This window comes from Anabrus simplex, chromosome 1, assembly GCF_040414725.1.
Source record: "Anabrus simplex isolate iqAnaSimp1 chromosome 1, ASM4041472v1, whole genome shotgun sequence".
Taxonomy (NCBI): Eukaryota; Metazoa; Arthropoda; class Insecta; order Orthoptera; family Tettigoniidae; genus Anabrus; species Anabrus simplex.
In genome coordinates, this window is record NC_090265.1 from 665,641,386 (window position 1) to 665,668,073 (window position 26,688).

Below are 26,688 nucleotides of genomic sequence, written 5' to 3' on the forward strand. Positions count from 1 at the left end.
CAGCAGGAGGCACCTGGAGGAGCTCAACGCCGAGACACCGAGAGAAGACAGCAGATATTCGGGCAGTGGTAAGTACCCACAAGTGTTGTAAATATGGCAGATTCCAATGTACCCAATGATGTGCCAGATAATGTTTCTGACTATGATAGTGCTGGGGATGCACAGGATGGACATTTATACGTGTCAGTTACTGAGGGATATCGGTTAATAGGTCATGAATTTAGTGGTGCCAAACCAGAGCAATTGCGTGAGTTTATTGCTAATGTGGATGCCGCACAGAGTATGATCAAGGATAGGGACCAACCGTTATTCTTTAAATATATTTTGACAAAGATTACGGGTTCTGCTCGCGAAAAGTTATTATCTAGATGTGACATAATCAACTGGGAAAGAGCTAAGGAAGCTCTTTGGGAATATTATGGAAAACAGGGCACTTTTGACTTGTATTTGTGTCAATTGTTCCAAAAAAGCCAGGGACCGAAAGAAACCGTGGCCGAGTGGGCCCATAGAATTGAAGAAATGGCGTTGATGTTTCGAAACGCTATCCTGGAGAATGAACCAATAGAATATCGTACAGGGCAGCGCAGAATGCTAGTGAAAATCGCGATAGCGGCTTTCACTCAGGGGATTCATACAGCGCGAATACAGGGTAAGCTACAGGATCGTAGCCCTCAAACTTTTGAGGCGGCTGTAGCTATTGCTAGACAAGAAGAAGCCATGATTAATTCCCAGAAGGAGAGAGAGGCACTCCTCAGGAATAGTACGGCTTCTAGAAAGGAAGGCGCGCACACCCAGCCGGTAAGCTACACGAAGGGTCGGTGGCAAGGCAAGGCCACGCAAGGGGCGCAAAAACCTAGTAAATCTCCCCATTATAACAAGGTGCTGCTAATATGCTTTAATTGTAATAAGGAGGGACATATAGCTAGAGATTGTAAGCAGAAGAATCAGAGTTCTAAGACAAAGGAATCCCTTACTCCTCGAAGAAACGCCGCAGGAGAGATAAAATGTAATTATTGCGGAAAGCCAGGCCATTGGGCACGGCAGTGTAGAAAGAAATTAGCTAACCAAAACAGAAATAGAGAGACCGGTAAGACCGGTAACGAGGTGAACATAGTGCGCACCTCTGGTTACCAACAGAGCGCGAATAAGGTGGGACCGAAATGCTTTAAGTGTAATGAAAGAGGGCACAAAAAGGCAGAGTGCCCACGTAGAAATTCGAAGCCGGAATTCAGGCGTTGTTACGCTTGCGGCAAGGTTGGCCACCTACAGTGGCAGTGTCGCACCAGATGCGATAGCGAGCCCAAAGGTAGAACAGAGTTCTTGCCTAGAAGACAGACTAGGAATGTTCAGAGTTGTAACGGTAATAATAATAATAATTCCCGTGATAGAACACGCGAAAAGACGCGATGTAGAATTTGTAGGCGATGGTCGCATTCAGCTAAAGAATGCTGGTTTAAAACCGAGAGAGAGGCTTTAAACTAGATAAGGGAGACAAGTCAGGGACGCTTGAGATCTCCCATAAGACCATTAGTCCCAGTAAGGTCGGACAGCATGAAGGGGGTACCGTATTAATAACGGTAACCGGGCGTAAGGATGCCTTAAGATTTTTAATCGACACAGGAAGTGATGTTTCTCTTATTAAGGAAGGTAGTGTTCCTTACGGTGTTTGGGTTAACCGCAAGGAAATTCTGAAGTTAAGAGGCATAACGAAAGGTTCGAAGCAAACCAAAGGAAAAGTTCGAATTCCCGTTGGTGGTAGATGTCCAGACTTCCATGTAGTGGACAACGACTTTAATTTGAAACAAGACGGTATAATTGGAAAGGACGTGTTAAGAGACAGCGTCTTAAATTATAAGGAAGGCTATGCTGTGATAGCAGGAAAAAGATACCCACTAGGGGCGAAAGAGGATATGTGGGTGGTGCTCGAACCAAGAGTGGAGAAAATCGTAGCCATAGAAGTAGACAAACCGTCAGCCGAAGGCTTGATAGAGCGGCAGGAAGTAAAGCCAGGTGTATACCTAGCTGAGTGTTTAACGAAAGCCAAGGATTATGTCGCACTCGTTAGTATGTTGAACACTACTGACAGGGAGTGGCGATTAAAAAGCCCAGTAGTTAAGTTACTGGATGTAGAAAGCGAAAATACAGCGGAGGTACACAAGGTTGAAGAAACCATAGCTGTAAAGGGCGATAGTCAGGCCAAGAGGCCGATCGCGCAGAGGGATGATAATAATAATCATAATCAGGAAGGTAAATCTCGAACGCAGCGAATACGGGAGCTGCTTAGAGTAGATCACTTAGCTCCCCAAGACAGGGAGAAAATTTACGCTATCTGCATGGCTTATCAGGATATTTTTCACTTAGAAGGGGATAAATTAACGCATACGAATATACTTCAACATGCTATCCCCACACGCGTAGATCAACCTCCAATTCATGTGAGGCAATATAGGTTACCCGAGGCTCAGAAAGAAGAGATAGGTCGTCAGATAAATCAGATGTTACAGGATGATATTATTACTCCTTCGACTTCCCCATGGTCTAGTCCCATCCTTTTAGTCCCAAAGAAATTAGATGCTTCTGGTAAGCAGAAGTGGAGGGTCGTAGTGGACTACAGACTTTTGAACGACGTCACCATAGGAACTACGTATCCTATTCCATTAATTTCTGAAATATTAGATGCCCTAGGAAAAGCGAAGTATTTTTCCACTATGGATCTGGCCAGTGGATACCATCAGGTATTGCTGAAGCCTGAGGACAGAGAAAAGACAGCATTTTCTGCCTTAGGGAGGCACTATGAATACAAGAGATTAGCTATGGGACTTCGAGACGCGCCAGCAACTTTTACGCGTTTGATGAAAACAGCACTAGCAGGCTTAGAAGGCATTAAATGTTTGGCGTATATGGATGATTTGATTGTGTATGCTAGCTCTGTAGAGGACCACAATCAGAGATTACGTGATGTTTTTCAGAGATTGAGAGAGGTAAATCTCAAATTAGGTCCAGATAAATGCGAATTTCTAAGAACGGAGGTAGCTTTCTTAGGACATGTAATTACTAAGGGCGGTGTTCAACCTGATGATCGAAAGGTTCAAGCAGTAAGAGAATATCCTCAGCCTACCACTACGAAACAGCTGAAAGGATTTCTAGGCTTGTCAGGCTATTATCGTAGGTTTATTCCGAACTATAGTAAGATAGCGAAACCACTGTACGAGCTGCTTAAGAAGGAAGTACCGTACGAATGGACGGATAAGCAAGAGCAGGCATTCCAGATCTTAAAGAAAAAGTTAACAGAGAAACCGATATTGCAGTACCCAGACTTTGAGAAACCTTTCATATTGACCACAGACGCTAGTAATGAGGCCTTAGGAGCAGTGCTGTCGCAAGGACAGATAGGTAAGGATTTGCCGATAGCTTACGCTAGCAGGACTTTAAATAAGGCCGAAAGAAATTATTCTGTGACAGAGAAAGAATTACTAGCAATTGTTTGGAGTGTGAAGTATTTTAGGCCGTATTTGTTCGGCAGGCATTTTACGGTAGTAACAGATCATAAGCCTTTGAAATGGGTATTTAATGTCCAAGACCCATCTTCTAGATTAATTAAATTCCGATTGAAATTAGCGGAGTACGACTTTGAGATAGTGTACAAGGAAGGCAAACGTAACTGCAATGCAGATGCCTTAAGTAGAATTCCAGTTAGAAACGAAGAGCCTGATCAAAAAGTGCGAGTAGTTAAATCTAGTGATAATAACCAAGAGACTAGTAATGAGGAGTGTGAGGCTAATGACAACTTAGGAGGACCTGTTAGCTCAGATAAAAATGTGCAACCACGGAGACTCAGCTCTGAATCCGAGGACGCCACGGCAGAGGTGACAGAGCCTGAGAGTGGAAGCGAAGAAGGTAGTAGTGATAGTGAGGATGTAACCGAAGAGGCTAGGAACACTAGCCCGGAGCTAACAGAACAAGATAAATTAGAGATTATTAAGGAATGTCATGAGTCATTAGTATCAGGCCATCAGGGCATATCCAGAACGTATGCCCGGATAAAAGACCATTATCAATGGGAAGGGATGCAAAAGGATGTAGAAAGGTATATACGCTCATGCCCATCATGTCAAAAGAATAAGATTACCGGGCCTGAAGTAAGAGCAAAAATGGAGATCACAGATACTCCGAAAGCAGTCTTTGAGAAAATAGCACTAGATGTGGTGGGACCTTTAAATGTAACGGAAGCAGGAAACAGGTACATACTCACCTGTCAAGACCAGCTGTCTAAGTATTTAATTGCGAGTGCTATGCCGGACCAAAGTGCAGAAACCATAGCACGAACTCTGATTAATAGAGTAATTAGTATATTCGGTATACCAAATATTATACTGACAGATCAAGGTGCAAATTTTATGTCAGATGTTTTTAAGAAGTTATGTAGAATATTGCGAATCAAGAAGGTCCATACAGCGGCATTTCGACCGCAATCTAACGGTAGTTTGGAACGCTCTCATAGGGTGCTCTCAGAATATTTAAGACATTATGTATGCAGTTCACAAGATGACTGGGATAGTTATCTTCCTATGGCAATGTTTGTGTATAATACGACCAAGCACACTAGCACAAGTTATACACCATTTGAGTTAATATTTGGGCGAAAGGCAAATATCCCTGGTGTTCTTCAAAGGAAACCAGAGCCAAATTATAATGAATGCCAGAATGTCTTGGAGCAGTTAACCAGACAACTGCAAGAGAGCCATGAAATAGCTAGAAAGACGTTAATTAAAACCAAAGAACGAGATAAGGAATACTATGATAAGGCTAAGAATGAAGTTTCATTCAAAGTAGGAGATCTCGTGTTGTTACGTAACGATGCCCTACGAAGGGGACGTTCAAAGAAACTTTCTCCACCGTATCAAGGTCCTTATAAGATTACTAAGGTATCGGGAGTGAATTGCACGTTACAGGTAAACAAGCGTGGTAGACAAATTATCGTGCACCAGAATAGATTAAAAATGTACATTAATTAGAGAAGAATGTAAGGTAATGGTTCCTATTTAGGTCGCAGTGAGTTACACTTCCCTCACTCCAACGGCATTGTGGATTATCGTGTACCGCTGATAGAGTTAGTTGAAATACTCTGTCAGGTCGCGTCGAAATCAGGAAAGTACTAGAAATTTTAACCTATGTAAGAGAGGAACCTAGGAATTTTGGTACGGGAGTACCATTGTGAGTACGTCTTAAGTACCCGTCAGAAAGACTACAGGTGACGAGACTGTATGTCCAGATATCAACTCGTCAAAATGAACCGCAGGGTTCAAACTGAATATGGAGAGAATTCGAGTTCTTAATGAGGATTAAAATTATCTACACTTGCTATATGCACGTTCTGAAAAGCCTTCACTTACTGTCACTAGAAATTAAATGAGTAAATTAGGTAGCGTCGTATGTAAAATAAATGAGATCTGCTTGTAATTATTAAAATCAGAAAGGGCGTGAAGCCAAGCTTAGTTCCACTGAAACGAAATTCATTCATGGTACAGAAAAATTTCACAGATAAATGTTTTATGTAATCCATATGATATCTAATTGAAGGTCGTTATCATGAGGATAACCCCGTGTGGTGTCGGGGATTTACGCAAACAACAGTCTACACTTTGGTACTCTTCTTCCCATACAGTTACACAGCCAGAATAACACCACGACTCGAACCTGTCTGTCGTAGGAGGCGACTAAAGGTTCCACTTAGGGAATGGCCTTGTATTTAGTCCTTTATGCACGAATACGGGCGTCCTGAGTGAGGCATGGAACCCAGTGAGGCGGGTCCTGCCTGGGAAATATCACCATTAGGCCGGTGATTTTCCACAACAGTGTGATTCTCGTGGGAACAGAATCCACTGAAGGGAATTTTCTCACCACGTTGAGAACCATCCCGTGAGATGTGACTCCAAGGGTACGGAGTACAATCCAAAAGGATCACTTCGGTAGATTCATACCTGTATTTAACTTTAACTTCTGTAACCATTCCTGGAGGTAAATCCTCTGCAGTCTTTAACAGACGCTATTCAAATTCTTAATTGCCAATGATGCCTTTCATCTGTCCGTAAGGATAAGGAGGAGTAACGCAGGTACGTCAAACAAGGAGAGAATTTTTGAATGGGCTAATGATGGCTCTAAAATTTTGTTAGAGCTGCCCAAGAGTGAAGTTTTACAGAGATATCAGTTACGAAAAAGAATTCGTAGATTTATTTAAATTGCTCACGAGTATACTAGTAGACTAGTACAGAGCATAATTATGAGAAGACAAACGTTACAGTAAGACAGTCAGTCACATTAAGTGTGTATTCAGGTACAGATAAACAGTTGAGGGTAGGTTCCACAACACCTAACAGTATAGTGTGTAAGGGAGAGTGACAAGAAAGTGAAAGTCGCTGTTTACCTTACAGGGAGGTGAACGAACGAGGGGAATGGAAGGGATGACAGACCGCACGACCTGGAGAATGCTGGTCGTCGCAGTTATGTTGCTAGGGGTGTCCATACCCACCAGTCAATTGGATTTCAAGATGAAACGGTACGAGAATACAGCCGGAGTCTATTTTGATTATCAAGGAGAAGTACAATTATACACTGTAGAATGGAAACTGGTTACTTATATTAACCTTACACGTTTGGCAGATCTATTTGTGATAGCCCGTAGAAATTTACAGAAGACTAAAACCCTCTGTATTCAGATAGAAAAGGAAGTACATATTAAGTGCGAACATGAGATAATGTTAGTAGAGCAACAATTTCAAAGGATTCAAGGGATTAAAGATTTAATTAGGAAAATTACTAGGATCGAAACACCGGAAGGCAACGGGAAACGAAGCAAGCGCGGGTTAATAAATGCAATTGGTACCATCGCAAAGACGTTATTTGGTACGCTCGATGACAGTGATGCAATGTATTACGAGGGCAAAATTAAGGAACTAGAACAGGAACAATTGTCCATGATACAAGTAGCAAAAAGTCAAATGTTAGTTGTAAAGTCAACTTTGCAATCTGTCAATAATACCCTGTATGACATCACAGCAAATGAACTCAAGCTAAGTGAAAACTTTGAGCAACTTAAGAGTTACATTCAGAATGAAACAACGGGTATAAATGAGGCTTTTAGACAGTCAGAAATGCAAATATCATTAAATAAACACTTAATTGAATTGCAAGGATTTCTGATGCAATTGCACGAGCATTATCAGATCTTATTAGATAGTATTGTAAGTTCTCAGACAGGCACGGTGAGTGTCCAAGTGTTAAGCCCCGATGATCTAGTAAGGGCATATAAGAAGGCCCAAAGAGATTTCCCTAAGGGTTATGATCTGCCATATGATTTGCAAGTCACTTATGGGTACTTGATTCTAAAAATATCATCAGTGAGTGTATATATAACTCGAGATACCTTGGTGTATATTTTACGCACCCCTCTTACTAACAAAATAAAGTACAATTTGTACCATTGTATACCTTTCCCCTCTCCCATGAAGAGTAATCCAAACCATTTTGTGTATATATCTAATGAAAAACAGTATGTATTAGTTGATCAAGAAAGACAGACATATGTAGAATTAAGTGATGAACAAGTGAAACAATGCAAGTGGACTGACAATGGACAGAGATTATGCAAGGCAATTTTTCCTATTAATAATGTAATGTCAAAGGGTAGTTGTATTGTCAAGTTGTTAACTGGTGTTAGCTTTATTCCAGAAGACTGCAAGAAAAGTGTGATGTCGATTTATGAACTCTTATGGATACCTATTGATGATAACATGTATATTTTTGTATCGCCTCATGAAACTAAGGTCACCAGTGTTTGTCAGGATATTACCAGTGATATAAGTTTAAATGGTGTGGGAATAATACAATTCACAGACTTGTGTACAGTTTACAGTCCCACAAGTAAAATTCAGAGTGCAGGTTCAGTGAATACGACAACAAGGAAAGACTTAGTGCCAGAAGTAATGTTAATATATGATTGTTGTGAACAATTAGACAGTGAGATCAAATTAGAGGATGTACCAGAATTAAATAGGGTTACAGTAGGAAGCTTACTGAATCATATAAGCGACCTAAGGTTAGCCAGTCATAAGACTGAAGATGTAGAAGCACTGGTAATGCAGAAAGAAAAGGAATTTAAAATGCAAATGACCCAACAGTATACAAGTGTATATCAAATTGTAACTGGTATTATTTTGTTTGCAGTACTTAAAATAGTCTGTTGCTGTTGTTGTTACTGTTGTGGTTGCTGTAGAAGGTGTAGACCTTTAAGTAAATGCATAGAAGATAGTAGAGAGCGCTGTCCCAACTTATGTATTTTTCAGAATGTGATCGCTAATGACCACAGAGCTAAGGTCTCTGATGAGGACATTACTGTCCATTTTCAGCATCCTCGACTGGCTGAAAGGGCCCTCGGCCACTCAGGATCGCTGTCGGGATTAGAGTTACACGAACGCCCTACTACAGGTAGAGCAAGTATCAGAGATAACTTGGCACAGCGCACCCACGAACAAGAGCATGGAGACTCTAACAGGATGTAAGAGTAAGAGTAAAAAATGAATGCAGAGGTATTGCATTCATTTTTCCCCAAAGGGGGGAGGTGTCGTGTCAGCCCCAGATTGGAGCTCAGGACTCATTCTTCCGAGGATCGAACCCATGACCGGGACGTAGGAGGAATGGTGTCGCTGAGATATACGTTAATATTATAAGGGAAATTATAAGTTAATAGTAATGACTATGTAATGGCAACAAGGCCAAGGAATCATAATTATAATGCTGATATAAGTAAATTAAGAATCATACAAGATTTAAGAGTTGAAGGCACACCAAAAGCTGTGAGCCACAAGTTGTGTAATTAGAAGTAAGGCTTGGTCGAAGTAGGTGAATCATAAGCTGCACCCTGCTAAAGGTGCGTAGTATATCTTCAGAAAAGGTGGGTAGCGAGTGAACGGAAGAGGCAATTCCGTTTTCGTGTGTCTGAGGACATTCTCCATAGGATGGAAACTTCGATGGCCTTCTCGAAGGGAGGCGAAAGTTAGTGAAGGTATAAAACAGGGGTACACACCCTGATCGAGGCTTTTTGGAACAAGTCGGCTAGAAGTGCGGGCGGAAGCCCTGTCAGTCAGGTCTCCGATAATAATAATAAGGTCCAAGTGTGGACTTAGAGTATTCACTTCAATACTTCGACCACGCCAAGTCTTCTATGTCAGCGTCATTGGAAGCTAGGAAGGAGATTGTAAATACTGTATATAATTATACATACTCATCAGTCTGCTATTAAAGGAAGGTTTTGGGAAATAGAGGACTTCGTCTCTTCACACGTAGCAAATCTCCCAGGCCCATTGAACAATCCCTCATTACCGCTCGGAGGAAGTCAATCTGATTATTTATCATTCTCGTCGTGGCAAAGCCTGTGTCACGACAACCTATCTGTGTCGGTGCGACGTAAAGCCAATAGAAAAAAAAAAGACTTCCAGTTACCAGAATGACCTTGGAATTATTCCCTTTCATGTGCCATGTGTGTACAGTCCAGGCATATTTGAATTGAGGTAGGTGGTAAACACACTAATTTAATGGCTCAATGTTATCCTCTGAAAAGATTTGAACATCAGAAATTCTGAAATGACTTACAAAGTATTAAGGTATAGTTGAAACTATTATGCATTTCACATTACCTAAGACATATACAAAAAGTTTTAACCCACCCTCGAAAACGTTAGTTGTCCGAAACCTTGGCGAATTTCCGGGACGATTTCGCTGATTTGGACGATTGCAGCTCTTTCCTTATTTTCTTCGTACGGAAGAAGAATCGGCACTTAATGTAATGAAACACTAATTTTCGCACAAGGATATATCTGTAATCACTGCTGCATCCAAAGTCTGTGGGTCGGACAACTATCGAGTCTATGCTGTCCAAGGATAAATGCTGTCGTCATAAATAGCCAATATGCTGACGCAGGAAACATTGCGCTTTTAATTATGTGTAAGAGGAAAGAACATTTCTATGATCTACGTACACATTGGAATGTTGGAAATAGGAAGTTTAAATTGAGTATTGTTGCGTGGGGTTGTCTACCATCGTAATTTTCTCTTACAAGTTAGATTCTTGCTAGCTTGCCTCTAAAATAATAGTTTATTCTATAATCATGTCAAGCAAAGGGACGTCTATACACTTTTGAGATAGGAACCAGTTTGGTACAACGGACACGGATTTTTGTCGATCCTCGAAAGATCGAGGTCTAGTTACGCCTCCTGTTCAGTGGGGTAGGTTTCTCCATTTTTTAATGTTCGGCCTCTCGTTTTTATTTGAATGTCTTTCTTATTATAACTTCTTATTCTTCTTCTACCCTTTTCCCTCACATCTGCGGGGTCGTGGGTGTTAACTGTGTCGCACATGTGGATCTAGCCCCGTTTTAGGGACGGATGCCCCTCCTCACGCCAACCTTATGTGGAGAGATGTAATCACTATTGCGTGTTTCTTTGGTAGTTGGTAGTGTAGTAGGTTATCTAGACACGAAGAAGAAAATGTTGGGAAAAATACAAATATCCAGTCCCCGAGTCAGAAGAATTAATCAGACGCGATTAAAATCGCCGACCCGGCCGGGAATCGAACCCCGGACCTCTGAACTGAACGCCTCAATGCTGACCATTGAGCCAATGAATCGGAAACTTTTCAATATTAACAAGTATCAAAATTAGATTTTAATATCAATTCAAGACAGTTATTGAAATTATTACATCCCTATGTAATGATTACTATGACGTTTTAATTTAAAAGTCTTTTTAAGAAACATGAAATAAGGTTTAAATTTATGATTAAAAATCATTACTTCATCCACCGAAAATAACCGAATCTAATTTTGAGTACTGATTTACACTGCACTTTATTTATTTATTTATTTATTTATTTATTTATTTATTTATTTATTTATTTATTCACGAAAGGCCCCAATGAGCAAAGCTTACCTTAAGGGGCTGTGTACAATGGACGTATGCATTACATTCAAAACGTAAAAAAAAAAAAAAAAAAAAAAAAACCGAACATGTTCAAACTGTGAAATCTGTTAGTTGCAATGGAATTTAAAAGTGAAACTACTACAATAATACAAATGCTAATAATATAAACAAAAACTAGAATAAAATTGAAATACACTAAATTATAGCCTAACTAATAATACAAACAATTTGCACATGTTTTAACTTAGAAATTTTATTCTTCTTCTTCTCCTTCTTAATCTGTTTACCCTCCAGGGCCGGTTTCTCCCTCGGATTCAGCGCGAGGGATCCCACCTCTACCGCCTCAAGGGCAGTGTCCTGGAGCTTCAGACTCTGGGTCGGGGATACAACTGCGGAGGATGACTAGTACCTCGCCCAGGCGGCCTCACCTGCTATGCAGAACAGGGGCCTTGTGGGGGGATGGGAAGATTGGAAGGGGTAGACAAGGAAGATGGAAGGAAGCGGCCGTGGCCTTAAGTTAGATACCATCCCGGCATTTGCCTGGAGGAGAAGTGGGAAACCACAGAAAACCAATTCCAGGATGGCTGAGGTGGGAATCGAACCTACCTCTACTCAGTTGACCTCCCGAGGCTGAGTGGACCTCGTTCCAGCCCTCGTACCACTTTTCAAATTTCGTGGCAGAGCCGGGAATCGAATCCGGGTCTCCGGGGAGTGGCAGCTAATCACATTAACCACTACATCACTAACCACTTTCCTAAAATTAAATCTTGTTTCAATTTTTAACCTGAAATTCTCTATAACACTTTTTAGTGGTAAATTTAATTTTAATGAAGGGTGGGGCTTATCTTCCGGTAAGAGAGGGAATGTGTCCCTGGAAACTTGTTGCATTGTTGGAGGTTTGTTGCATTGTTGGATGCGCTTGAGAACGGTTGGCTGTTGAGAGAGCTCTTGCATTATTGTAGTGATAAAGTAGTGAAAACCTACTGAAATAGCTAAATTTTGTGTATATCTGATTCATTTAGTGCTGTTTATATAGTGGTGTTTAGTGCTTGTTGGTAGAAATTGGGAGTAGTGATATTTATTTAAATTTTGTACCAAGTAATTCAGTTGGTCTTCAGTAAATTACGTTTTCTAGGTTAAGTAGGCTAGCTAGGTGTACCTTGCTTCGAATTTAGGTTTGGGAAATACTTTAGGTAATAATATTAACTTTAAAAATATTTGTAAATATCTGTAGGTTCGTTGGTTATACTTACAAAGGCAGATTATCATAAGGAATAGTACCGTAACTTCTGCAGCAACTTCTCCGGTATTTCGTATAGATATCCGTTCAAACTATCGCGAAGGTAATAATTTACTACATTAAAAAACACGATACGCCTGTAAACTTCCATTTAAAAAGAAGTTAAAGAGATTACACGGTATAGTTAACAGTCGTTGTATTGTTATTGATTATTGTCGCTCCTCATATTGAAATATTGTATTGTTGGCTACAGTCGTGAACAAAGGGTGTAGTGTAGTCAAGTAAATATAAATAAAAATCAGCTGACCTTGTATTCCATTCATTTGTACTTCTGAGTAGGTAGTTAAAGTATCCGTAATTTATATTTCGCTCCCTCGATCTTTCAGTATTTATAAGCGGTTAGCTAAAAATAAATCAAGTTCATATATCCCAGTAAATTGCAGTTCAAGTCCCTGGAGTAGTAGTAGTTTTGATAAAAAATATTTGAGAAATTACTGTAGACAACCTCGTATTTTTCAGTAGGCCTAATTAAGGACACTTTTATTCTGCGTCCCGTGGAGTAGGGAAAATAATAGTAATCCACCAGCTGTAATAATCACATAACCACATTTCAGTAGAATTGTAGTGAAGATAAGGTATAATATATTAGATAGTATCTTGCCAGTTATATTCGTGTTTTTCTTCGTGTACGGCAATCCTTTCGATACTTAAGCATTTAACCAAACGCAGTGTAGTGTAGTGTAGATACATTGTAGTATAGATACAGTACATTTAGATAGTGCCGTATCCTGCCTGCTATATTCGTGTGTATCTATTAGACCGTAATACTAATAATAATTTGTCTAAGTATTTAGCTTCGTTGGTAATCTTTGAGTACAGTAGTTCTTGCAAATTTCATTTCTGTTGTGCTTAGTTTAGTGACATACGGTTCGGTACCAGTATCGTAATTAGGATACGTCTGAAAGTAGTTTAAAATTACTGTAGTGTACTGTACAGTAGTATACGAGTAATATCCTATTAGAATTTAGTGTGATTATTTTATTATTGTAAAATATTTGTGTAGTACTGGTGTAGTAGAGGTATCCGTAGAAACTCTTACTAAAATATTGTTGAAATTAGGATAGGCTTAATTGCAGTTTGGAATTGTGTAGTTCTTGTGTATTACTTTCGATATTCAGTAATTAACAGCAGCTTTTATCCTGTTAGGGGTTGTAGGATAAAAAAAAATAGAGCACGACTAAGTAGTATTGTAGTGTAGTCGTATATTAATTACCTTATTGTTGTGTACTATCCCAGACAATATATCCCTCCGTTCAATTATTTTTTTTGCAAATAAGTTATTTTATTTTTTAATTTAAATTCCCCCCCCCCCGTAAAGAATGGCTAAGGAGCGCGAGTGTACTTATTGTGGGTGTGGTGAGGCATTGAGGGGTATGAGGGAGGAGTTGGAAAGTTTGAGGGAGATAATTAGGATTCTCACAGAAGACAGGAAGGAAGATAGGACTCCCTCAAACAATGTACAGGTTACAGTAGGTGTACAAGAGGGAGGGGAAGGAAAGGGAGGAGTTGTAGAAGACAGGTGGTCTAATGTTCTAAGTGGGAAGGAGATTGCAGGCTAAGGGCTCTATTCAGGAGCAGAATTCAGGACAGGTGTCTGTGCGAAATCGGTACGAGTCACTCCAGGTAGAACAACAGAGGGAAGATGAGGGACAGGGAACTGTTGGTGAGATATGTGGAAGTAGGAGGAAGGGAAAAGGTAGGAAAGGAAAACGTAGAGTACAGGATAGGAAAAGACAGGTGGAACAGGGTCATGGGAAGGAGAAAAGGGAGGAGGAAGTAACTTCTGCAGCTATCAGGAAAGATGAGGTGGGTAGGGTTGAGGCTCTGGTCATGGGGGATTCCATCGTTAGACACGTGGGGAAAGTGTGTGGAGGAAAGGGTACCAGGGTAGAGTGTTATCCAGGAATTAGGTTGAGGCAGATGTTGAGGAAAGTAGAAGAGAGGGAGGAGGGGAAGGAGAAGGTGGTAGTGTTTCACGTTGGTACCAACAACGTAAGGCAAGCTGATATAAGTACCAACATAGTTGGAGATGTGTGGGATCTGGTAAATGCAGCACGGGTGAAGTTTAAGAAAGCGGAGATTGTTATTAGTGGAATACTGCGTAGAAGGGATACTGACTGGAGGGTGATTGGGGATTTAAATGAGACTATGGAGTGGGTATGTGGGAAACTGGGAGTGAAATTTCTAGATCCTAATGGGTGGGTAGGAGATAGGGATCTGCGCTCAGATGGCCTTCATTTAAACCGCAGTGGTACATATAAGTTAGGAAATTTGTTTGGAAGGGTAATACGGAGGTGCATTCAGGGAAACGGGATGGCCTAGGGAGCGGTGATAAGGGAACAGGGAACTGGAAATCAAGTAGGGATGACATAAAATTGTTAGTGTTGAACTGTAGAAGTATTGTAAGGAAAGGAATGGAATTAAGTAATTTAATAGATATATATTTACCAGATATTGTAATAGGAGTTGAATCATGGCTGAGAAATGATATAATGGATGCAGAAATTTTCTCACGGCACTGGAGTGTGTATCGTAGAGATAGGATAGGAAGGGTGGGAGGGGGAGTGTTCATTCTGGTGAAAGAAGAATTTGTAAGCTACGAAAAAGTTAAAGATGAGACACATGAAATTCTAGGTGTAAGACTCATTTCTAAAGATAATAGGCAACTTGATATATTTGGAGTGTACAGATCGGGAAAGGGTAGCACTGACGCGGATTCGGAATTATGTGATAGGATAGTCAGCTATGTGGGAAACGACATGGAAAGAAATGTGATTGTAGCGGGAGATCTGAATTTGCCAGATGTCAATTGGGAAGGAAATGCGAACGGCAGGAAGCATGACCAACAAATGGCAAATAAGTTAATATGGGAAGGACAGCTGATTCAGAAAGTGATGGAACCAACCAGAGGGAAAAATATCCTGGATGTCGTGCTGATAAAACCAGATGAGCTCTATAGGGAAACTGAAGTAATAGATGGTATTAGTGATCATGAAGCTGTTTTTGTGGTAGTTAAAAATAATTGTGATAGAAAGGAAGGTCTTAAAAGTAGGACTGTTAGGCAGTACTATATGGCTGATAAAGCAGGTATGAGGCAGTTTCTAAAATGTAATTATGATAGGTGGAAAACGGTAAATAAAAATGTAAATTGACTCTGGGATGGGTTTAAAGAAATTGTTGAGGAATGCGAAAACAGGTTTGTACCATTAAGGGTGGTAAGGAATGGTAAAGACCCACCTTATTATAATAGAGAAATAAAGAGACTAAGAAGGAGGTGCAGACTGGAAAGAAATAGAGTTAGAAATGGCTGTGGAAGTAAGGAGAAATTGAAGGAACGTACTAGAAAATTGAATCTAGCAAAGAAGGCAGCTAAGGATAACATGATGGCAAGCATAATTGGCAGTCATACGAATTTTAGTGAAAGATGGAAGGGTATGTATAGGTATTTTAAGGCAGAAACAGGTTCCAAGAAGGACATTCCAGGAATAATTAATGAACAAGGGGAGTGTGTATGTGAGGATCTTCAAAAGGCAGAAGTATTCAGTCAGCAGTATGTAAAGATTGTTGGTTACAAGGAAAATGTCGAGATTGAGGAGGAGACTAAGGCCAAAGAAGTAATAAAATTTACATATGATAACAATGACATTTACAATAAGATACAAAAGTTGAAAACTAGAAAAGCGGCTGGAATTGATCAGATTTCTGGGGATATACTAAAGACAATGGGTTGGGATATAGTACCATATCTGAAGTACTTATTTGATTATTGTTTGGTCGGAGGAGCTATACCAGATGAATGGAGAGTTGCTATTGTAGCCCCTGTGTATAAAGGAAAGGGTGATAGGCATAAAGCTGAAAATTACAGGCCAGTAAGTTTGACATGCATTGTATGTAAGCTTTGGGAAGGCATTCTTTCTGATTATATTAGACATGTTTGCGAAATTAATAACTGGTTCGATAGAAGGCAATTCGGTTTTAGGAAAGGTTATTCCACTGAAGCTCAACTTGTAGGATTCCAGCAAGATATAGCAGATATCTTGGATTCTGGAGGTCAAATGGACTGTATCGCGATTGACCTGTCTAAAGCATTTGATAGGGTGGATCATGGGAGACTACTGGCAAAAATGAGTGCAATTGGACTAGACAAAAGAGTGACTGTATGGGTTGCAATATTTCTAGAAAATAGATCTCAGAGAATTAGGGTAGGTGAAGCTTTATCTGACCCTGTAATAATTAAGAGGGGAATTCCTCAAGGCAGTATTATCGGACCTTTATGTTTTCTTATATATATAAATGATATGAGTAAAGGAGTGGAATCGTTGCGGATGATGTTATTCTCTATAGAGTGATAAATAAGTTACAAGATTGTGAGCAACTGCAGCGTGACCTCGAAAAAGTTGTGAGATGGACAGCAGGCAATGATATGATGATAAACGGGGTTAAAAGTCAGGTTGTGAGTTTCACAAATAGGAAAAGTCCTCTCAGTTTTAATTACTGCGTTGATGGGGTGAAAGTTCCTTTTGGGGATCATTGTAAGTATCTAGGTGTTAATATAAGGAAAGATCTTCATTGGGGTAATCACATAAATGGGATTGTAAATAAAGGGTACAGATCTCTGCACATGGTTATGAGGGTGTTTAGGGGTTGTAGTAAGGATGTAAAGGAGAGTGCATATAAGTCTCTGGTAAGACCCCAACTAGAGTATGGTTCCAGTGTATGGGACCCTCACCAGGATTACCTGATTCAAGAACTGGAAAAAATCCAAAGAAAAGCAGCTCGATTTGTTCTGGGTGATTTCCGACAAAAGAGTAGCGTTACAAAAATGTTGCAATGTTTGGGTTGGGAAGAATTGAGAGAAAGAAGAAGAGCTGCTCGACTAAGTGGTATGTTCCGAGCTGTCAGCGGAGAGTTGGCGTGGAATGACATTAGTAGACGAATAAGTTTGAATGGCGTTTATAAAAGTAGAAAAGATCACAATATGAAGATAAAGTTGGAATTCAAGAGGACAAACTGGGGCAAATATTCATTTATAGGAAGGGGAGTTAGGGATTGGAATAACTTACCAAGGGAGACGTTCAATAAATTTCCAATTTCTTTGAAATCATTTAGGAAAAGGCTAGGAAAGTAACAGATAGGGAATCTGCCACCTGGGCGACTGCCCTAAATGCAGATCAGTATTGATTGATATTGATTGATTGATTTCTAATTGCGTATAATTGGTAAGAATTAAGTCACTGGTTTTCCCATTGCAATTTTGCACAGTGTTATGGGATGTTAGTTCGAAAATGTTCATAGTTTTTTTTATCATCTGACATTGACTATTACCATCATTGGGGTTGAGGCCTGGACTTGTTATCGTGGGAATGTTAAAGTCGCCTGCTATGATCATATTATTACTGTAAATTTAACTCTAGCACTTCCTGGCATGACTCAATATTAGAGGCGGTGTGGGGATGTAGACAGCACAAACAAAACAAATGTTTCCCTGTAGTTCTAATTTTAACAACAAGGCCTCTGCTCTACGTGCAAAGCCTGCCTTGAGGACCTTAATGCTTTCTACAGACATGTAGTAAATAGACTGGCAGCGCTCTATCTCATAGCATTGGTGCTAGTGAAGCCGGAAAGTTGTAGCCGCCGCCATCTTACGTCACTACACACGTACTGTAAACATGTGTGTTACCGTGTTATGTGCAGTTTTGGTTTATGCTGTTTTATGTATATTTTGCATTAATTATTCAGCAAACTACTGTGTAGTAGAATGGTGAACACCTGCGTAGTGTTTGGGTGTGGTTTTTCGTATTCACGAAGTAAGAAGAAGGAAGGAATTGGAATTTCAATACACCGGTAAGTGGCTTACATGTTCTCATGTACACTTGTTATTTAGTTATTAATGCAATTAAATCAATTATTAAAGATGCCTAATTATGTAGGAGACAGAGGTCACTTCATTTCGATGTATATTTGTTGGCCGTTAGCCCTCTTGTGATGCAGTGCGGCGTAGTAGTAATACTAACAACAATAATGATAATAGTAATAGAAATCTTGGTACAACACTGGTTATAGGCTAAGATTTTGTTTTGGTTATGTTAGTAATTGAATAATAGTGGTCTCGATCAATCAATCACTACTAATCTGCATTTAGGGCAGTTACCCAGGTGGCAGCCGTAGCCTGTTGAAACACCGGATCCCGTGAGATCTCCGAAATTAAGCAACATTGGGCGTGGTCAAGGTTTGGGTGAGTTGCCACGCGCTCTTGGTGGGGTGTAAGGGAATGGAGGAGCGGAAAGGAACTGGCCACCCTACCGTGCGTAAACTCCGACTCAGGCACACCTCTGCGGAGGTTCTGACCTGCCTTCGGGCAGAATACACCCTTACATTACACAGGTGGCAGATTCCTTATCTGTTGTTTTCCTACACTTTTCTTAAATGATTGCAAATTAATTGGAAATTTATTGAAGACCTCCCTTGGTAAGTTATTCCAGTCCCTAACTCCCCTTCTTATAAAATATTTGCTCTAGTTTGTCCTCTTGAATTCTAACTTTTCTTCATATTGTGATCTTTCCTACTATTGAAGACACCATTCAAACTTATTCGTCTACTAATGTCATGCCACGCCATCTCTCCACTGACAGCTCGGAACATGCCACTTAGTCGAGCAGCTCGTCTTCTATCTCCCAGACCTTCCCAGCCCAAACTTTGTAACAATTTTGTAACACTATTCGTTTGTTGGAAATCACCCAGAACAAATCGAGCTGCTTTTCATGGATTTTTTCCAGTTCTTGAATCAAATATTCCTGGTGAGGGTCCCATACACTGGAACCATACTCTGGTTGGGGTCTTACCAGAGATTTATATGCCCCCTCCTTTACATACTTACTACAACCCCTAAATACCCTCATAATAATGTGCGAAGATCTCTACCCTTTATTTACAATCCTATGAGGTAAAATCTGACCCAACTCAATGAAGCACTAGCAAATAATATACGGTACTAATAGCCTCTAGTTACTAAAACTAAATACATCACCTACACACATCTTTAAAGATAAGTTGTAAAAATGTCAAAAATACTGTTAAAATTAGAGTAGAAGGATTAGAAATCTTGCATAAATCGAAACAGGTGTTAGGTTTATTATAACAAAATATTATTTGAATACCGTATATCTTAGAATTTTTGGTAGAGGCGTTTTTTCAATTCTCTACAATGTGATACTTGTACGTAAGTAGTTGTACAAAAATAACATTCTTATCCATTCATTTCTTTTAAGAATAGGGGTAATCTATAGGCCTATGTTTCTACGAAAGATGTTATTCACGTGTGCAAACTTCCCGAGATGTATTTCAGGCCGAATACATGTAATAGTTTAAGCTCCGTCTTGAAACGGAACATACCTAATGAAGTCACAGCTCAGTTGTATGAAACAAGTTTGTTTTGAAGGCTAAGTTCACATGCTTTAGATCTAAATCCAATGGTCATATGTTTATCGCCTTATTAGTACCTAAGAATAATATTCTTTTTCTACCGCTTTTCCCACACGTGTGGGGTCGCGGGTGCGAACTGGGTCGCACATGTGGATTTGGCCCTGTTTTACGACCGGATGCCCTTCTTGACGCCAACCCTATATGGAGGGATGTAATCACTATTGCGTGTTTCTATGGTGGTTGGTAGTGTGTTAATATGAAGAGGAAAGTGTTGGGACAAACATAAACACCTAGTCTCCGAGCCAGAAGAATTAGTTAGAGACGATTAAAATCCCTGACCCGGTCGGGAATCGAACTCGGGACCCTCTGAACCGAAGGCCTCAACACTGAACATTCCGCCAATGAGTAGGACAATAATAATAATAATAATAATAATAATAATAATAATAATAATAATAATAATAATAATAATAATAGGCACTAATACTAATGATGTTATTGGTGTTACATGCCAGTAAATCTACCGACACGAGGCTAACGTATCTGAGCACCTCCAAATACCACCGGACTGAGCCAGGATCGAACCCGCCAAGCTAGAATCTGAAGGACAACCGTCTGAACCACTCAGCCCGGCACTCCTCATTACTGTAATTGCATCACTGTACTTGAAGATATATACGAATCATGCTTTAAGAGAGTGAATGGAAACAGATTTGACCATGGATCGGTCTATAACAGGCTGGCTATTTTAAAGCATTTGTAAATTGATAAAGGCCTACCAGTGTTTCTTTTTTTAACAGTAAAATAAAGGACCTAATAGGTCTAATTTTACAGTATATTGTTCTTAGTTCTATGTGCTTTTAATAATTGTTTTAATTATCTCCTGTCCAGTTTTCTCGTTTCGGACAATGTTTTACATTAATGCATTGGGATAGTGTAGTGACGTAAGATGGCGGCGTCCGCACGCTTCCGGCTTCAGAATCGTGCTGATCTTTGCCAGTCCAGATCTATATGTCTGTGATGCTTTCCTTCGCTTCTATGAGCACCCCACTCCCTCTCCTGCTACTACCTCTTCTCTGTCTTGTCTGTACATTCGGTATCCAGTGCTACATACCTCACTGTCATACTGTATGTACTATCATCAAGCCAGGTTTCACCTAATATACAAATATCTACATTATTAGACAATAAACCTTCATTAAACGAGTCTAATTTGGTTCTCATTCCTCGCACATTCTGATAGCACGGTAAATATTTATCAATTCTAGCCTACCCTATACAGTTTTTCAAGGCCTTCGGTAAATTAATAATCACTACTGGTAAACCCTGGCTTTTCCGCATTTTAATAGTTCCACTTCTTACCCATAGGAAAGCATACTGTTTCTGCCTCCTCTTCTGACGGGCAGTAGCTAGAAGCTTCCTCTTCTCCGGAACCAGGCCTTCGTTCACGTACAAAATGGAGTCTCCAGGGAGTCCAGTATGATTCGTAGAGAGGTTCCTCTTCACCCGGCGAGGTTCGATGAGTTTCTCCTTATCGAAGCGTCGCACGAATTTCACCACTATCGTTCTGTGTTCTTGGCTGGGTTGTTTAGGAAGTCGGTGGCATGCGTCAACCATCTCGTCCATAACTTCCACGTCCAGAGCTCTTCCAATCTGCTTTACAGTATCTAGTACGTTTTCATTCGGGCACTCAGGAACACCCTGTATTTAAAGGGTGTTCCTTCTGGAATATTGTTCTCTCTCTACAACGCGGTTCTCCAGAGCCTTCACTTTGGCACACAGTTTGATATTCTCCTGCGTTAAAAGTTCGATCTTGGCCAAACACTGAGCTGTATCACCCTGCTGTTTCTTCAGAAGGCTGGCGTTATCATCAAGTTTAGTGTGACACAGTTCTAATGAATTGCCTAGGTCTCTCTCCTTCTGATCTTGTACCTTTTTCATCTGTTTCATTTCTTCCCGAAACTTGTTAGTAAGTTCGATCTTATGAGCAATTGATGGAGATGTTTCTTTGTTACAATGTCTACACAATTCATCACTCCTTCCATCGACACTAAAGCACTTCACGTGGTACCAGTTTTTACACGTTTCACACTGTACTTTGGCGCCCTTCCCTACCTCCTCCTTACATTCCGCGCACAAGCCCATGGCGACTAAGAGATGAGAAGAAACCAACACGACGTACTTGGTCGGAGGGAGAGAAATTACAACAATCGATGAAAATGAAGAACTTTCGGGCAAGGAGGAAAGTTTAACAAAGTGTTAATTAGCGTGGTCCTAAGTGACCCATTCACACAGAAGAAGAAGAAGCGGTAGTAGTAGAAGGAGAAGAAGAATATATTACATTATCGCTTTACTTTCACATCAGACTGGCGAATAAATGGCTATGAAAACACACACAGGAGACTAAATAAAAATAGAAACTGGACAGCATCCAGGTTTCTGGAACAATAGGAACAACATAACAAGCCAACTCCATCAAGAGCCAACTAGGCGTTGTCTGCTGTGGTTAAGCGGAAGGCTCACTTACCTGTGATCCAGAGTGCAAAGTAGATAGCAGCTGTTGCTCGCATAATGGACTACCGGACACTGCGGTGATCAAGTTTCCTGGTGCCTGCGGCAAGTCGCCGAACCTTCCCCGGCATCATCCTATTTGCACAAGGCAAACAAGAATTTCAAGCAACAAGGAAATCTGGCGACCAAAAACAGGAGCTTTTTCCCAAGATGCCACATGACGTATAAGTGAGCAATGATGATGTCGTATCCTATAACAACTACGTCGTTTCATCAAGTAAAACAAGTTGCTCTTGCCTACTCTGGTCAACTTTCCGGGCGTAGCATTAAAACCAAAGAGAACAATAAATTCCAAGTAGCCTGTCAAGCCAGTTTTGTTGTTCAGAACACTTTACGAAGATCTTTTTTTTGTCACCTCCGTACAGGCCATGAAGGCCCTTGGAGGAGTGGAAGGTAAAGGCTTCCACCATTCTTAACCGCGGCACGTGATGGGGTAGAATGGTTAGCTCTACGCCCGGCCGCCTTTGCCCCCAGGAATTAACCTGGTACTCATTTTTGGTGTAGGCTGAATGAACCTCAGGGCCATATGCACCTCCGGAAGTGGAAATCTCGTTTCTTAAATGTTACGACTTCCTGACGGGGATTCGAACCCACATCCTTCCGGGCGAACCGAGCACGCCTTTACCGCCTCGGCCAGGCAGCCCCTCTTACGAAGATCTTACTTATCTAAAATTCTTTGAAATAATATCTTCTGATATCAAACTCGTGGAAGCTACTCACTCTTTCGAAAATATGCTAGCTCCTCCCTCCTCCCCCCCCCCCCCATCGAAATAAAGCATCTGAAGCCGAGGATAGCCCTGGGATAGCTAATGTTGAGGACAGTGATTGAAAACACTCGGTTTATTTCACAAAGGTACAGTATTGCATTGTTTGTAAAATTAAATACAAGCACTAAAGAAAATTCTGAGCTACAGTTGAAAATAAGATAGCTAATTAAATTAATTTTCATTTAGAAAATATGTCCTAGAATAATACACCATTCCAGTGACAGTATCCAATTATAAGCCGTTACTATTAAAATGTTTTCATTCCTTAACGGGGAGGTGACCTTAGACCGTAACGCCGTCTCTCACGCCGGGAGATTTGTTACGGTAAAGGAGCTGCGTCCGCCTCTGTGGTGTAGTGGTTAGCGTGATTAGCTGCCACCCCCAGAGGCCCGGGTTCGATTCCCGGCTCTGCCACGAAAATTTGAAAAGTGGTACGAGGGCTGGAACGGGGTCCACTCAGCCTCGGGAGGTCAACTGAGTAGAGGTGGGTTCGATTCCCACCTCAGCCATCCTAGAAGTGGTTTTCCGTGGTTTCCCACTTCTCCTCCAGGCGAATGCCGGGATGGTACCTAACTTAAGGCCACGGCCGCTTCCTTCCCTCTTCCTTGACTATCCCTTCCAATCTTCCCATCCCTCCACAAGGCCCCTGTTCAGCATAGCAGGTGAGGCCACCTGGGCGAGGTACTGGTCATTTTCCCCAGTTGTATCCCCCGACCAAGAGTCTGAAGCTCCAGGACACTGCCCTTGAGGCGGTAGAGGTGGGATCCCTCGCTGAGTCCGAGGGAAAAGCTGAACCTGGAGGGTAAACAGATGATGATGATGAAAGGAGCTGCTCGGAGTAGGTGAGGGGTTTGGCGGCCGTGGCCTATACTAGGAACTGTTCCGCTTAGGAGAATGGAAAACCACGAAAAACCATTCTCAGGACAGCCGGTGGCTGGGGCCAGCCATGAGGACCAGCCCTGTCCCGTCTCGAATGCAGAGGCGAAGAGCCACAGTAGAGCCGTGGCCACCCCTCGTCTGCTTGGTTGGCCGGTCAGAGTGCAGAGTTGTTGGACCACGGACCGGCTGCGGCCACTTGAGAGCCGAGACCCACTCTGCATCTACCGACGTCCATTTATAATAAGTCTAGCCAATACAATACACCTTCAAACTACAAACGTTTAAATATAAGTCCACCTTAAATAACACTGTTGTGATATTTATTACTACGCTTCGGAAGTTTTTGACCTAAAGAAGTAAAAAATATGCAAGCAAATATGCCCTGGAAGCTACCTAAAGATGACCTATTTTTAATTTTCTTTTACGAGTTGCTTTACGTCGCACCGACACAAATAGGTCTTATGGCAAAGATGGGATAGGAAAGGGCTAGGAGCGGGAAGGAAGTGGCCGTGGCCTTAATTAATGTACTACAACCCCAGCGTTTGCCTGGTGTGCAAATGGTAAACCACGGAAACCCATCTTCAGGGCTGCCGACAGTGGGGTTCGAACCCATTCCCTCCCAAATACTGGGATACTGGCCGCACTTAAACGACTGCAGAAAAAAAAAAAAAAAAAAACTAAAGCATGACTTAAGCATTTTAGGGATAGGAAGCAAACATTAGTAATACTAACCTTAAACGTGCCAACAAGTGATTATCGATAATACAGCAGACACATTTATCATGCAAAGAGACGGAGTTACAGTAGGTACATTAAAACTTGATACATTCATTCAGTAGCGTAACCCTCAGACACAGTTCTCACTGTTCTCCTAAAGAAAGACAAAAAATATCGAAGTACTGTATTAGCAAGGATTTAGGTATCTACGTTCGTCCAGCATACCTTTTTACGGAATCACGTCCTCTAAACCTGCTACCTATCTGTTTCGGGAAAAGAAACAATAATATATCTACTATAGTAGTTTGAAATCCTGTGTTTATAATAATAATAAAACCGAGCTCGATAGCTGCAGTCGCTTAAGTGCGCTCAGTATCCAGTACTCGGGAGATAGTAGTTTCGAACCCCACTGTCGGCAGCCCTGAAGATGGTATTCCGTGGTTTCCCATTTTCACACCAGGAAAATGCTGGGGCTGTACCTTAATGTAGGCCGCGGCCGCTTCCTTCCCACTCCTAGACCTTTCCTGTTCCATCGTCGCCATAAGACCTGTTTGTGTCGGTGCGACGTAAAGCAACTAGCAAATAATAATAATAATAATAATAATAATAATAATAATAATAATAATAATAATAATAATAATAATAATAATAATAATAATAATAATAATAATAATTGTTACGGAGATACCCGTGGTAGTTAGAGGTGAAAGAAGGTGCGGGCTGGAATAGGTCTCAACTACAAAATTAAAGTTAATTGAAAACTTTAACAAAGGTTATATTTTCAAAACTTAACAGTGGTGACATAGAATTTGAAAACTTAACAAGTCAATAACAAGCCAAAATCAGGTACAAAGAAATTATAAGTGTTAGGGGATAATACAAGATCTGGGCTTCTAGCCCCACAATAACAATCCTTGAGCTATGAGCCCAACTTTACCAATGTCCCAGTTCACACAAAGGGGCAGAAAACCCCAATCATGCCAAGGAGCACTTGCTCCCAATTACCATGTTAAGCCTCCTAGAGGCACGTTTCACACACAAGAAAGAGCAGATGCGCTCTCAAAGTCTTCAAGCCTATTTAAGAGGCCATAAACTGACTTTACATTAACTGCCCTCAAGGCACACATACAGTGAAACAGGGGTATCTAATACCCAATCTACTGGGCCTTCGCAGGAAGGAAAACAAAACGGGTTAAGTAAATGGCCCAAAATACAAAATTGAATGGAGGCGATAACTTGCACTCCTACACCAAGTTTTTGTCTAAAACCTACGTGGCGCTAGACCGATCATACAGGGGCTAATCCCAAGCTAGGGAGGTGACACGTATGAGAAAACTTTACTACATTAAAGAAGAACGGTTATGAAAACGCAGTCACCTCCTATTCAAAAATCAAGGGGAGTTCGAGAGGGTGAAGCACTCTCTATCCCCGCTTTACAGTAATTTATAGATTTATAATTTATAGATTTTACATAGACAGAAAAGAAAAAAAGGTAGGTTACATACTAAAGGTTTCGAACCCTCCCCGAGAGTTAAACTGCTGAGCTAGCAAGAAATGAAGATGTTAACCGGCCATTACCTTGTAGGAGAACTGCTGCTTGAAGAAAGAGGCGCTTCCCGCCCCCTGCTACATATTCACGCACTAAGAGAGATGTTACTGAAGTGGCCCCGAGACAAGAAAATCAGCAGTTTATATACCCTCGTGGAACATTCGAGACCTTTCAGGAATGAGTAGACATACCGTTTCGATTTTATTGGATAACAGCAAAAACTAATACACAAGACGAGGAAGAAACCCCTTATTGGTGGAAAATTAATTACGTAAATTCCTGATTGGTTACATTCAAAACGGGCGGAAAGAAAGGATTTGTATTGCCAACCCACAAAGCACAGAACAAAATTTAGTAAAAACAAAACTTAGGAATACAATATTTCTTCAAGAAAGTTCATTCCATTGCACCAGAGTGTGTTACCATAGTTTTGGGTAGAGACATCTGTTAGAGATTGTTCACACCTCTTAATCGTTGAAAAACAAAAGGCAAATAAAAAACACTCAGTG

The 26,688-nt window shown here is 40.9% G+C and overlaps 1 protein-coding gene across 5 annotated transcripts in view; it reads right to left on the reverse strand.

Moving 5' to 3' along the window:
* LOC136857289 (modular serine protease) overlaps nucleotides 1–22,324 on the reverse strand; it is a 177,436-nt gene extending 155,112 nt beyond the window's left edge. For all 5 annotated transcript variants that reach the window (XM_067135826.2, XM_067135823.2, XM_067135824.2 and 2 more), the window contains exon 1: nucleotides 22,224–22,324. In XM_067135826.2, coding sequence (XP_066991927.2) covers nucleotides 22,224–22,266 — 43 coding nt within the window. In that variant the 5' untranslated portion in view covers nucleotides 22,267–22,324. The remainder of the gene's footprint in view (nucleotides 1–22,223) is intronic.
* Nucleotides 22,325–26,688: the final 4,364 nt, after the last annotated feature.